At 38.6% G+C, this 14,614-nt stretch overlaps 1 protein-coding gene across 1 annotated transcript; it reads right to left on the bottom strand.

The window, feature by feature from the left end:
- Nucleotides 1-13,099: 13,099 nt before the first annotated feature.
- Nucleotides 13,100-14,404, bottom strand: LOC121744423 (chitinase 5-like). Its single transcript, XM_042137947.1, has 2 exons — nucleotides 13,898-14,404; nucleotides 13,100-13,629 (listed from the first exon to the last, which is right to left on the bottom strand). Exons 1-2 carry the CDS (start codon nucleotides 14,283-14,285, stop codon nucleotides 13,223-13,225), a joined length of 795 nt encoding a protein of 264 aa, XP_041993881.1. The 5' UTR covers nucleotides 14,286-14,404; the 3' UTR covers nucleotides 13,100-13,222.
- Between the last annotated feature and the right edge of the window lie 210 nt (nucleotides 14,405-14,614).

Here is a 14,614-nt window from a genome sequence, read left to right as displayed (position 1 = left end):
TTTTTTCCGCATTTCTTTCAATTTATACGCCGTCGTTTAAGCTAATGCACAATTTGTGAAGCATTATTCATTGTATCCAAGGTGAACAAGTTACCCAAAATAAATCCGAATCAAACCGAAATTAAAATTTTTTGTCGATTATTTTTTGGGAATTTGGTTCGGTTAGATTCGGATATATAAAACCAAAAAAAAGCAAATTTAATTTGAACGTTCTGTACATTACACAAATAGGGATTTTAGTGACGATATATATTTTAATTCGAAATTGATAAAGTAAGAGGGATAGAAAAAATAACGGATTGAAGTGGATTAAATTTATGGACGGAACCAAAATGGAAAATAAGAGTATTTTTATTGGATAGATATCTAAAAAAATCTATTTATTTGTATTGTTTATATTAATTGATGTTATGGTATTTAAATTTCTGAAGATTGTAGTAATTGTGTGGAGATACTAGCATAGTAGATTGACCCGATATATATTTTAATGTAATAATTTTTGAATTTTCGTTCATACAAAATATTTTTGCGATTTCAATTTTTAGATTTAGATAAATATTTGTAATTTCAATTATAGTCTTTCTAATATGGTTTTTCCGATAATTCAGTTCAATTAAATTTTTTTCTTTTCAAAAGATTTTAATTTAATTTGTCGATTTAATAGTCTAGCAAAAAAAATTAAATCGAAAACTGAATGATAATATAATTGAATATGACGGCATGGAATAAGCTATTCACCAAATTCTGGGCAGCCTCCTCCAATTAAGGATATGACTTGGTCTTTTCAGTAAGTAATAAAGAATAAGAATTGTCCCATAAATTACATTGATTATTAGAACTTAGGAGTCAAGACTCCTAGTACTATGATTGAATCTAGCGATTTGAATTTAGTTAGAATTATTATAACCGAAAGTTATTTAAAATTTCTATTCCAACCTTTTACAATATCTTCAAGTTTATTCTATCTTTATAAAATATCAACTTTATATTCCATTTTTCGAACTTGTATCATTCATATCTCTATATCAATTTTCAACATTACATTGTCATAATATACTGAAATTTAAGCAATAATCCATCGTATCACTTTTCATAGAAAAATTAAATGTTAATGAGTTATACCATTTCATTTCATCGATATCGGGCAGACAATTTTTTATACGACTAAGTCAAGAAGAATTCACACGACATTAATGAATTTGAGTCGAGCCTTGTAGGGTTTGGATCCTTATCGAGTTGACACAATAAGAACCTAATGATTTTGGGTTGGGTATGGGTTGGGTTTGGTTTATCCGATAAGAAATAAAATTATTATTTTAGTAATTTTTATCAATTAAGAAAAATATTATTGCCTTAATTTTATTATTTAGATTTAAATTGTGATAAAGTTCTAATCATGTTATAACAGGTTTTAATAGTGTAATATCAAGTTTAATGATGTAATCATGTTATGGTAGTTATCGTATCATACCCAGCTAATTTGTATAATAACTTCCTAACATTAATGTTTATCTTGCCAATTTTCGACATGACATGATAATCCACATGAACACGCACAAAGTTAATTGGTTGACACCCAAGAATCCGAGTTTTTGGTAGGTTTAGGAATTAGCCTTATTATATTGGGTCGATCTGATAACGATCCAATCCCACAATTTGTTAGCCCTACACAATGTGATACCAAAAGTTGAAATAGTGAGTAATATAATATTTCCTAAAAGTTTGAAAATTGAATAAAAAGTTGATATTTTAGGGGATAACATGGAGACATTATAGGAATATAAATTATAATTAACTCTAAAATAACGTAATAAGTACTTCACATTTTTTAGGGGATAACATGGAGACATTATAGGAATTAACATGTAAAAAATCCAAAACTCAAAACTAAATTCAAATTCTTACATATTCAAATAAAACTATAAATCAGACTAGGTTGCTTACCTCGTGAAAAACTCATTGATTAAATGAAAAAATGATAAAAAAATTTATTAATATATACATTTGGATTGTATATTGAAATGTCAACAAGATTATGTGTTGACATTTTAATGTCATCGTATTGACATTTTTAATACACTGCGTCGATAAGCTAACAGAGTTAGCAACTTAAGAAAGTTAGCAATTGATCACACCTCTACCAGATAATCTAACTATCGTTTTTGAATTTAGTAGTAAATATATTCGTGATAATATAGGGCAAGAAGGAAAACTTGAGGCAGGTTGAGTTAGTCTTGTTCTCGGTCTAGGTATAACAACGACTGGTTCCAAACATTTAGTACAACATTTATTTGCTTAGACTTTCAAGTAATGCATTTATTATCTTTTTGTACTAGGCCATCCATAACGCTGTCACTATATCGTTCCTTAACCGTCCCTTAAAACACTATTTGCGGGTCTCACTGTACTTTTTTACTCCATCCCTTAACTAAGGGACGGAACCTGCAACCCTCCGTCCCTTAACCGTCTCTTAAATTACTATTCATTCAATTTCTTTTTTTTTCACCAAATTCAATTAATAAAAACACACTTTATTAAAAATAAAATAACATTACAACATAAAATTTGTAAAAAATTAAAAAAACATATTTAAAAATCCTAACAAAAATTAAAAATACATAATTTAATTTCATCCACCAAAGTTTGCCCAAATGTGCTCCATGAGATCATCTTGGAGTTGGGGCGTGGGCGGAAGAGTCACGTGTCCTTGCCCGAATAGACAACCGTTCTTGTATAGACGGATGCACTCCACTTTGAGGCGGACTGTTGGCGGTTGAGCTTTCGGGGGCTTCAGGGTCGAACCAATTTCCCGTCTCGAGTCCTTCGTCTTGGACAATCATGTTGTGCAAGATTATGCACGTATACATGATGTCGACCATGTTCTCCATGAACCACGAACGAGTCGGGGCTTTGATAATGTTGAAGCGCGCTTGAAGAACCCCGAACTCCCGCTCCACATCCTTCCAAGCAGCCTCCTGCTTTGCGTTCACAGGCCTAGCGCACGTCTTCACGAAGGTTGGCCACTTCGGGTAGATGCCGTCGGCAAGATAGTACCCCACTCTATAGCGCCGGTTGTTAGCGGTGAAGTTGATGGCAGGCGCTTTACCATCTAAAACTTCGGCGAAGAGGTCGGATTGCTGGAGCATGTTTATGTCGTTGTTCGAGCCGGGGACCCCGAAGTACGCATGCCAGATCCATAGCCGGTAGTCGGCGACGGACTCGAGTATAATGGTGGTGTGGGTGCCTTTGTGGCCGCTCGTGTACGACCCCCTCCACACCACCGGGCAATTCTTCCATTGCCGGTGCACGCAGTCGACGCTGCCAAGCATTCCAGGGAAGCCATGCACTTGTTCGTGAAGGCGGAGCAGGAACTGGCAATCTGTTGTGCTTAGATTCCGGAGAAATTCATGGGTGAAGGCTGCCCGGACGCCTTTGCAGAATTGGAGCAAGCACATTCTCCCAGTGCAGTCTCTAATGTGGAGGTATTCGTCGAACACATCCGCCGTTTGTCCAGCCGCAAGCTGGCGGATTGCTGCAGTACATTTCTGCAGCATCGTGTGGCTGGGACGGCCGACGGCGTCGAACCTTTCTTGGAAGAACTCTTCCCGGCCCGCCAATGTAATTGCGATGTGGAGAAATAGCGGTCGCCGCATGCGGAAACGGCAACGGAAGTAGGTATATCCCCACACCGGATTATCGCAGAAGTAGTCGCGGACTAACCTTGCGGCGGCTTCCTTCCGGTTACGATGGATGTAAGTCCGGGAGCGTCTTTGGGGCGCCCCGGCTTCCTCCGCTTCCCGGCGTCGATCTTCTTCAAGTGATTCTTCCATTATTTGACGCATTTGCTCATATGAATCCATGAGATCGATTAAATTTGGGGAAAGAATAAAAGAGAGATTATTTGAGATGAAAATTGGAGAGGAAATGGAGATGATTTGGGAAGAATAGATGTGTAGTTGTGTGTGAAATGAGGATGAATTAGGAGTATTTATAGAGTAAAAAAAATTGGAACCGGCTATAAAAAACGGTAACATTACCATTTTCACAATTTATTTTTTTATTTCGATTTTTTTTAAAAAAAAATGAATTATTGCGTCAGCGTGACGAATCCCACTCGCGGGCCGGCGAGTGGGCGTCACGGATGCCTGGGAGCTCGCCACGTCGCCTCGGCGCGTGGCGAGACGTCATGCGATTGGTCACTGCGGGACGGGTTACGGGACGTGCTGGGGACGGGCTGGTGACGGGACGAGACGCTGCAACGCGTCCCGTCCCGGTTCCGTCACTGCGGAACGAAACACGGGTCACCAGCGTAACGCGTTGCGGGTGGCCTTAGCCTTACAAAATGTGATGCCAAAAGTTGAAAAAAGTTGAAGTAGTGAGTAATATAATATTTGCTAAAAGTTTGAAAATTGAATAAAAAGTTGATATTTTATAAAGGATTCGACAGATTTGAAAATAATATAAAACATTAGAATATAAATTATAATTAACTCTAAAATAACGTAATAAGTACTTCACATTTTTTAGGGGATAACATGGAGACATTATAGGAATTAACATGTAAAAAATCCAAAACTCAAACTAAATTCAAATTCTTACATATTCAAATAAAACTATAAATCAGACTAGGTTGCTTACCTCGTGAAAAACTCATTGATTAAATGAAAAAGATGATAAAAAAATTTATTAATATATAAATTTGGATCCTATATTGAAATGTCAACAAAATTATGTGTTGACTTTTTAATGTCATCGTATTGACATTTTTAATACACTGTGTCGATAAGCCAACAGAGTTAGCAACTTAAGAAAGTTAGCAATTGATCACACATCTACTAGATAATCTAACTATCGTTTTTGAATTTAGTAGTAAATATATTCTTGATAATATAGGGCAAGAAGGAAAACTTGAGGCAGGTTGAGTTAGTCATGTTCTCGGTTTAGGTATAACAACGGCTGGTTCCAAACATTTAGTACAACATTTATTTGCTTAGACTTTCGAGTAATGCATTTATTATCTTTTTGTACTAGGCCATCCACAACGCTGTCACAATACCGTTTCTTAACCGTCCCTTAAAATACTATTTGCGGGCCCCACTGTACTTTTTTGAATTTATAAGATGCATATGGATCTTTAAATTCAAACGAAACTTGACAAAACAATTAAGAGATATTTGCTCCATTTCATAGTAGTGGAGTCATTTCTTTTCGGCACAAAGATTAAAAAAAATTGTGTTAAGTGAGTTAAGTAAATGAGGAATAAATTGGAAATGAAAAAGGTAAAGAGATTAAGAGAGAATAAAGTAAGAGAGAGTAAAATAAGTGAGAAGAAATGTGTTGACTTTTACTAAAAAGAGAAATGACTCCACCATTATGGAACGTACCAAAATGACAAAATGACTCCACTACTATGGAACGGGGGGAGTACAAGGCTTGTCTTATAATAATAAAAAATACGCTCAGACCTATAGAATTGATTATTCGGAGACATTTTCAATAGTGGTAAAGATTAGTTCAAGTTCAACGTGACAAATGCATTTCTGCACGGTGAACTATAGAAGGAAGTTTACATAATGGAAGTTCCTCCAGGATTCGCAAGTGACATAAAAAATGGAGATTTATGTTTGTTAAAAAAAATTGTATGAGTTAAAACAATCTCCGAGGACCTGGTTTGGAAGATTCGTCGAGGCAATGAAGATATGATTATTGTAAGGATTAGATCACCAATGATTCACTAATTACCAACACCTCTTTTAGGTCAAAAGTTGAGAGATGGTCGATCTTTCTAGAAACATGCCACAAAAAGTAGTAAACCACAGATACTCCATCCGTTCCATAGTAGTGGCGGTATTTCTTTTCGAACGGAGATTAAGAAAAAAGTGTGTAATGTATTAAATAAAAAGATAATAAAGTAGAATAAAGAAAAAAATAGAGAGAATAAAGAAGAGTGAAAAAATGTGTTACTTTTTACTAAAAAATAAAATGACTGTACTACTATGGAATGCCCAAAATGGAAAAATGGCTCTACTGCTATGGATAGGGATGTCAATTCAATCCGGAATCCGTGGGTTGGCCTGAATAGCCTAGTAAAATGAGTGGGTTAGGGCTGTAATTTTGTAACCCGAATACAAAACGGGCTAAACATATTTAGCCCGAATGGGTTGGCGGGTTAAACGGGTGGGCCCGAACGGGTTGCGGGTCGGCCCGACGGTTGCAACTTTTAATTAAATTTTTTTAAGTTTTAGGGGTTTTTTGTATTTTTGAATTTCATGTGGCATAATCATTAGTCTTCCTCAATCTTCATTCTACACTTTTTCACTCGATCTCACACTATCAACTTTCAAGTTCCACCTCGACTCATTATTCTATTGTCCCATCATCTGCCACTACTGTGTTACCACCACCAAAGCCAATCAAGAAAAAATTATGAATTAATAAATAAAAAATTCTCAATGTATTTATCATTTTAATAATGATTCATGTAAGATATGATTTTAAATTTTCATAAAGAATTAATTGTGAACGATGTCAGAATAATGACACGAAAAAAAAAAGCTTTAATTCAAATTGATTGATTTAATTTTGATTTATCTTTGTTTATATTGTAGTTAATCGAGATGAAAGACTTCTATCTAACTATTACTGAAGAAAATTATGAAATTTGAAAATTTTATATGATTCTAAAACTAATAAGAAAAAATATCTAAAATGTAAAATAATTTTTTAGAGGAAAATTTTGATAAAAGAGATTATATTCGAAAGTTTTGAGGCACGAATAGCCAGATGGGTTAGTCCGAAACCCGACGGGTTAGGGAATGGTTGAAAATTTATGACACAAAAAATTTATAATCCGAATAGCCCGACAACCAGTATGGGTTGGTCCGAACTTTCCTAACTCTGGAACGGAGGGAGTAGAGTACAAGATATACAAGTAAACCTTAACGCTACTTAGTTATTCACCGATCTAAGTCCAAGCCGTCCAAGTATACCACCTGCACACTGAGAGTAGAAAAGTTAGTAGATAGCAACACAATATGATCTACTAAACAAGAAAGGAAACCACAAACACAAGCGATTATGTGCTTACATGTTTTAGTTTCATATGCTTATATATCAAATATATGTATGTATGATCATGTTTACGGTTTTTTGAGCACACTAGCGTTTCTGTTGAAAGATATGAGTATTATTCATTCAACTTATTCAGAGAATTACAATAGGTACGCCTCCTTTAAATAGGCCAAGGGTTACATAAAATTGGCAAGATTTGCCATAATACTCATTCCCTAATTAATTTTTTTCCTTGCTTACCTATTTTCCTTACTTACATATTTTCCTTTCTAACACTCCCCCTCAAGTTAAGTAATGGGATTACCGATACTTAACTTGCCCAATACCTCATGGAAGCTTCTTGCATCGACAGCTTTCGTGAGTATATCCGCCAACTGATCTTCAGATCTCACAAAAGGAAGTTCTACCGTCTTGGCCTCTATATTGTCCTTGATGAAATGTCGATCCACCTCGACATGTTTTGTCCGATCATGCTGAACTGGATTTTCAGATATACTGATTGCCGCCTTATTATCACAGAACAACTTACATGACTTCTGTGAGTTTAAGTTCAACTCAGTCATCAATTTCCTCAGCCACAGAATCTCAGTCAACCCACTCTTAATCCCTCGAAATTCAGCTTCTGCACTTGACAAGGCTACCACTTTCTGTTTTTTGCTTCTCCACGTGACAAGATTTCCTCCCACAAAGGTAAAATATCCAGCAGTTGATTTTCTGTCATTTGGGTTCCCTGCCCAATCAGCATCCGTGAATCCATGAATCTCTAAATGTCCATGATTCTCGAATAGAATCCCATGGTTCGCTGTCCCTTTCAGATATCGAACAATCCTCAGTGTTGCTTCCCAGTGAGCTACTTGGGGTGCATGCATAAACTGACTAACTACTCCAACTGCATAAGCTATGTCGGGTCTAGTGTGGGATAGGTATATCAATTTCTCAACTAAACGTTGATATCTCGTGCGGTGAGTGGCTTCAGCTCCTTCAACTATCCGCAGACCATGATTCTGAACCATAGGAGTATCTGCTGGCTTACAGTCCAGTAGTCCTGTCTCGGTTAACAAGTCAAGTACATATTTCCTCTGACTGATGAAGATCCCCTTCTTTGACCTTAGCACTTCTATACCCAGAAAGTACTTTAGTAATCCCAAGTCCTTCATTTCGAACTCTGCAAACAAATTCTTCCTTAGCTTGCTTATTTCCTCTTCATCATCTCCCGTGAGAATCATGTCATCTACATAGATGATGAGGCATGTAATCTTTCCTTCTCTTTTCTTCAAGAATAATGTATGATCAGAGTTGCTTTGTTCATACCCATACTTCTTCATTGCCTCAGAGAATCTCCCAAACCAAGCTCTAGGTGACTGCTTTAGCCCATATAGTGTTCGTTTTAGTTTGCAAATCTTTCCTCCTTCGAAATCTCCAACAAATCCAGGTGGTGGCTCCATGTAAATGGGCTTCTTCAGTTCCCCATGTAAGAATGCGTTTGTCACGTCGAACTGATGTAGTGGTCATTCCCTGACTGCCGCTATTGAGAAGAGCACTCGAATAGTACTCATTTTTGCTACCGGTGAGAATGTTTCAGCATAATCAACTCCATAAGTCTGAGTGTATCCTTTGGCCACAAGTCTCGCCTTATACCTTTCAATCGACCCATCTGGCCTCCGTTTGATAGTGAAGACCCATCTACATCCCACAGTTCGAACTCCATCAGGTTTAAGACATACTTCCCATGTATTGTTCTTCATCAGAGCCCGCATTTCTACTAGCATTGCTTCTCGCCAGTGAGCAATTTTCATAGCCTCCTCGGTCGTATATGGGATTTCTTCTTCTTCGTAAAGTGCTGCTTCAAACGCCCTAGCCATCTCTGTTAGATTTGCTTTAGCCAGATTCGCCATAGAATATCGGCTTCTACTAATCCTCTCAGGACTGTATCTCTTAGCCGGGACCCCACGAGTAGTTCTGTTGGGGAGTATATAGCGGCCGGTATCACCATCAATTGCTGCATTCTCATTCTCGTCTATACCATAAGTGTCAGGAGTAATAACTGTATTATCTGAGCTAGTTTCAGGAATTACCTCGGATATCACTAGAGGAGGACTCGATTCAGGCGTAGGCGGTTGAGGAGGCTCTACAGCAGATGTGACTGACTCGGCAGTGACACTAGCTTGTTCTGTTGGTTCCACGTTCCAGATACTTGGATGTGGCATCGGAAAACTGAGGGGTCCAATTTTATCACACTCCCCCTGAACAGCACTCCCCCCTGACCCCGAGGTTGGGTGTGATAGAAGTATTCACTTTCTAGAAAATTACAATTCATAGTTGTTATAACCTTCCTAGACCCCGGGTGATAGCATCGATAGCCCTTCTGATTTACCCCATACCCCAAAAAAACACATTTTATTGCACATGCAGAAAATTTTCCTCTTTCGTGTTTCGGTACATGCACATAAACGGAACAACCAAAGATTTTGAGCGGAAGTATGAGAGGTGGGGGAATATCAGTAAGGGATGTGAGAGTCTGCAAAGGAGTTTTCATACCCAAAATTTTTGTAGGCAAACGATTAATCAGGTAGACAGTAGTGGCAACAGCTTCGGGCCATAAAAATTTAGGAACATTTGAGTCAAAAAACAGGGCTCTCGTGACCTCTAGGATTATCCTATTCTTTCGTTCAGCTACACCATTTTGTTCAGGAGTGTAAGGACAAGTAGTTTGATGAACTAACCCCTTTTCTTTAAAAAAATCAGTCATGTCTTTGTTAACAAATTCCCTACCATTATCGGATCTAAGAACTTTGATCGTGGTTTGGAATTATGTCTGGATCATTGTAAAGAAACGGGTAAATTTTTCAAAAACGTCAGATTTATGCTTCAAAAAATATACCCAAGTCAATCTAGTGCAGTCATCCACAAAAATGAGAAAATATTTAAAACCATGATCACCAACAATAGGAGCTGGACCCCAAACATCGGCATGCACTAGAGAAAAAATAGTCTTAACACGAGTATCACTTGATCTAAAGGATTGTCTGTGGTTTTTTGCCAAAACACAAGATTCGCAAGTAATATCCTTAAAATGGGAAAACTTTAGAAAAAGCAATTTTAAATACCCCGAGGATGGATGCCCCAATCTGCGGTGCCACAACCAAGCTTCCCGATTTGCAGATCCGTGAGCAAGCATCGCGGTGCCACCTTGTTGAGTAATCTCATCCACATAATAAAGACCTTGACGCTCAGTGCCACGCCCAATTATCCTTCTCGTCCTGATATCCTGTAATACACAGAAATTTGGATGCATTAGTAACGTACATTTTAATTCTTTCGTCACGTGGCTGATAGACATAAGTTTATGAGATAATTTGGGCACATAGAGGCAATTTGTAAGCTTCAGGGTTGGGGATATTTCAATGGTTCCACTCCCACCCACAGCGGTCAACTCTCCATCGGCAGTTTGAATTTGGCTTTTAGTTGCCCAATTAAATTCACAAAAATCTTTCAGATCGTAGGTCATAGTATCAGTTGCCCCACAATCAAAAATCCACTCACTCTCCTTAGGGTCAATTTTACATTGGGCAATGCATGCAATAGGTATATTTTCCAAGGGTGCAAAACGATTTGGGCTTAAGCCGGAACTTTCAGACAGTTTTGGGGTTAAACGTGGAATATAGTTTTTCTGGGGTCCTAACTGTAATTTTCCCGGGTCATATTGCATATATTCTGAACTATAAGGACCAGAAATTAAATTACTCATGCTTTGGGGTTTATTCTGAAAATCAAATTGGGGATCGGGGTTTCTCAACCCCAATCCGTTACCTCCATGTGACCCGCCTCCTTTCTTCTCCACGAAGGCTGCCTCGCCGGGCCTGCCGCCTCCACCCGGTTGAGGACCGGTATCTCCTGCTCTCCCACGGGTGTTAGTCATCTCCCTATTCCCTACTCCTTGCAGAAATAATCCGCCTCCATCTTCGACTCCGATGGCTAATCGAGCTTTAGCCTTTTGATTTTCATCCCACCATTCCGAAAATCCAACGAGGAGGAAACATATATCTCGATTATGTCTTTGTTTTCCGCAATGAGAGCACCAAAATTTTGATTTGTCGGGTTTGAAACCGCCTTGGCGATTGGGCTGTTGCGCGGCGGTTCGTGGTGGTGGCTGTTTTGGTCGCGGTGGTGGCTGGTTTCTGACGGCGAACCCGTGTCCGACTTGGCCCGATGATGATCCATCGTTGATTGCGCCGGTCTGGAGATCGATGTCTGCTGCCGGCATGATTTTCAACCGCGTAGCTTCTCGTTTTACCAGACCGTATGCGGTCTCGGCTGAGGGCAACGGGGTTTCCTTGAGAATATCCCTTCGGATCCCGTCATATCTTGCATTCAAGCCTGTTAGGAATTTGAACAGCCGTCTTGTTGCTACATACGTTCGAAGTTGGCTAATCCCCTTGTCGCAGCAATCCACAGGTTGATGTTGGCATCGGTCAATTTCGACCCAGATTCCGTGGAGATGTCGCCAATATGTTTCTAGCCCATGTTCCCCTTGCACGATTCGGCCTGCCTTTTCCTCTAGATCGTACAACAGATATGGATCTGCAGTACTTTCGAATGTAGTTTGTAGGCTCTCCCACAGAGCTTGCGCGGTTTGGTGATGTGTAGAGTCGACAACAATTTCTGTTTCGACGTTGTCAATTATCCATGAGAACACTGTCATATCGGCTTCCTCCCATTCTGTGTACCCCTTCATTCCAGGTTCCGGCGGCTGCGGTGTACCGGTGATATACCTGTTTGCTCGTCTTCCCACGATGGCTACTCTCATCAGCCGTTTTCATAGGGGATAGTTCATCCCGTTGAGTTTAACGGCTAGAGTAACATTCTTACTCATCTTTAATCGTGTCTCCTCCATATTTGGTTTCTCTTCATCGTCTGACATGTTTGCAGGTTGAAAATAACCGCCTTCTTGGTCGGGAAAGGTATTAGGCTATGATGATTTTGTTATGAGCCTTTGCTCTGGTACCATGTTGAAAGATATGAGTATTATTCATTCAACTTATTCAGAGAATTACAATAGGTACGCCTCCTTTAAATAGGCCAAGGGTTACATAAAATTGGCAAGATTTGCCATAATACTCATTCCCTAATTAATTTTTTTCCTTGCTTTCCTATTTTCCTTACTTACATATTTTCCTTTCTAACAGTTTCATACATGTTTAGATGTAAATCAAAACATGCCAACAAGCCAACCCTTCATAACTTTTATGAAGAGCATCGTTGCTGATGCTGTAAGTATAAATTGCCCAATCACTACAAAAAACTTATCTTTAATTTGAAGGATACAAAATTGAAACACAATTGCTTGCGTTAGAAAATTTTAAAAATAACAACAATTTAGGACGCAAAGAAAGCGTCCAAGGAAAAATTAACTTAATATTTTGCTTTTTTAGGATGCTTTCATTTGCATCCTCTAATTTTAGTCGGGACACCAACAATAAGGATGATTTTAGTCGTGGGCGAAAAATCGGCGTCGCGGTGGTGACGCCGGTTATTGGAGATGCTCTTAACGATTTTTTTTACTGAATATGGACTCGCTTTACCTAACATTTATGAATCCTAAAACTCATTGACTATTCTCCTCTCCAATTTATGAGTTTATTATAAATTTCATTCATTTGGTGGTTATATTTATTGTTTCTATTATCAATGAGTAATTGGTGAAAGACTGAAAGTAGTCATTAGGTTGCATTCAATCCCTTTGAAAGGGGTCCAAAGGTCCCCAAGTGATTTCTAACTTGTCAAAGCTTCCTTCGTCTTTTTTTGTCATCATTTTACTTGTTGATCCTTTTTGTGTGATTGAGCTTGGGTATATATAGAGACAAGTCTAGCTCCGAGAAGCTACTATTGAACAAGGTTATATCAATACTTATCCGAAATAAAACAATTGATTTTATAAATTTTTATAAGAGGTCTTATTCTGCTAGTTTTGTGTCGGTTAATCTTCTTCCCCAAGTATATATCTATACACTTTCATAACTTTTATGCATTTAGTTCAAACACACCATTAATTATCACTCACATTTATCAAATTACATTTATTCCAGGAGGCCTGTTATTAGCTCACACAAGAGTGATCAGAGGCCACACTTAATTACTAGGATAAGCTTCTCTAACAACGAAGATTACCCCCGGGATTAACCCCAAGTTGGCTACAATAGCTTGTGTAGTAATTAACACGAGCAGTCACAGTGGCCGGATTCGCCCCGTTGCATTCGATGCTGTTAATAGCCCTAATCGTTGCTCCAAAACCCTGGCCAGATGTGATAATCGCGTGCACATTATTCATCCAGAACCACAATGCGGTCTTGAACGATATAATATTATCTCTGGCCACGATATCAGGATTGTTTAATCCATCAAAGCCTATAGCTCGGCCGGCTGGACCATAGTTGTAGTTCCATGAGAGTTGTAATGGGCCTCGGCCGAAGTAGCTCTGGCCCGGTGCACATGGCCATTGTCTATTGTTGCTATCGCAATAGCGGTTAGCTTGGTTGATCTCTCTTGTGTAGCATAGATCTGCATGATAAGAAAACTTTGTTTTATACCATGTGACAAATAAAACATGATTTCTTAAAATAAACACACGGTCTTAAAATTACTTAGATAAAATAAAAAGCAAAGTAAAATAAGTTACTCCATCCGTCCACTACTATAAGGCCATGTTTCACCAGGCATAAATTTTAAGAAATATAGTGGAAAATGAATCAGACCGGATAATGGAATATGAGTCATACTTTTATATATTAATTTTATAATAAAATATGAGGAAAATAAAATAGCGTACGTCCAGTTTCATGGGTGATATGAGCGAAGAACGCGGCGATCTCCCGCTTAACAACTTCGGTGGAGCCGGTGGTACCGAATTGTGGGTAGGACTGAGCTGCTTGGAGGAAGGCGGCGCGTGTGTAGAATCCCCTTCCAGCGCAGCCTGCCGGGGCCTGATTAGCAATGCCATTGAAGAAACTATCGGTAACTATATCACCAACTTTATTTCCCGAGCCGAAGCATGGCCCTGAGCGGCAGCCAGGGCCGCAATACTCGTTGGTGGAGCCGCAGTAGCCGTATTGGCTGCAGCAGAGGTTGGGAGCGCAGCCGCAGTTCTGGCCGGAAACAGATTTTCCGGTGGCCAGAAGGAGAGCGAGGACGGTGAAGAGAGTGAGAGAGTGTTTCATATTTGGAGATTGAAGGAGAAACTGTTGAGTTGTGCATATGAAGGGATGGAAGTATGGCTATTTATAGAGCGAATGACGATATTTTGAAGTTCGGAATTATTGGAATTTTACTGCAGTTGTTGAATTTTGTGGTATTCATGGTTTCCAGAGTACCTTAATTTTGAGGTGGGGGGATGTATTTATTTAGTTGTATGGCGGCTTTATAAATTGGAATAGTCAAATTTTGAACTTATCCGTTCCACGGCAGTGAATGCATTTTTTTTCTTCAAAACGTGATTTAAAAAACATTACTCTCTTCTTCCTTGAAAATTTGTCGTTTATTTTCTTTT

This window comes from Salvia splendens, chromosome 1 (genome assembly GCF_004379255.2).
Source record: "Salvia splendens isolate huo1 chromosome 1, SspV2, whole genome shotgun sequence".
Lineage (NCBI taxonomy): Eukaryota > Viridiplantae > Streptophyta > Magnoliopsida > Lamiales > Lamiaceae > Salvia > Salvia splendens.
The sequence above is the reverse complement of the archived record's forward strand: the minus strand, read 5'-3'. Positions and strand labels throughout refer to the sequence as shown.

Coding starts and splice junctions, on each gene's coding strand:
- LOC121744423 (XM_042137947.1), bottom strand. CDS start 14,285: ATGAAACACTCTCTCACTCTCTTCACCGTCCTCGCTCTCCTTCTGGCC. Junction 13,630..13,897: donor TATCACCCATGAAACTGGAC/GTACGCTATTTT, acceptor CTTATCATGCAG/ATCTATGCTACACAAGAGAG.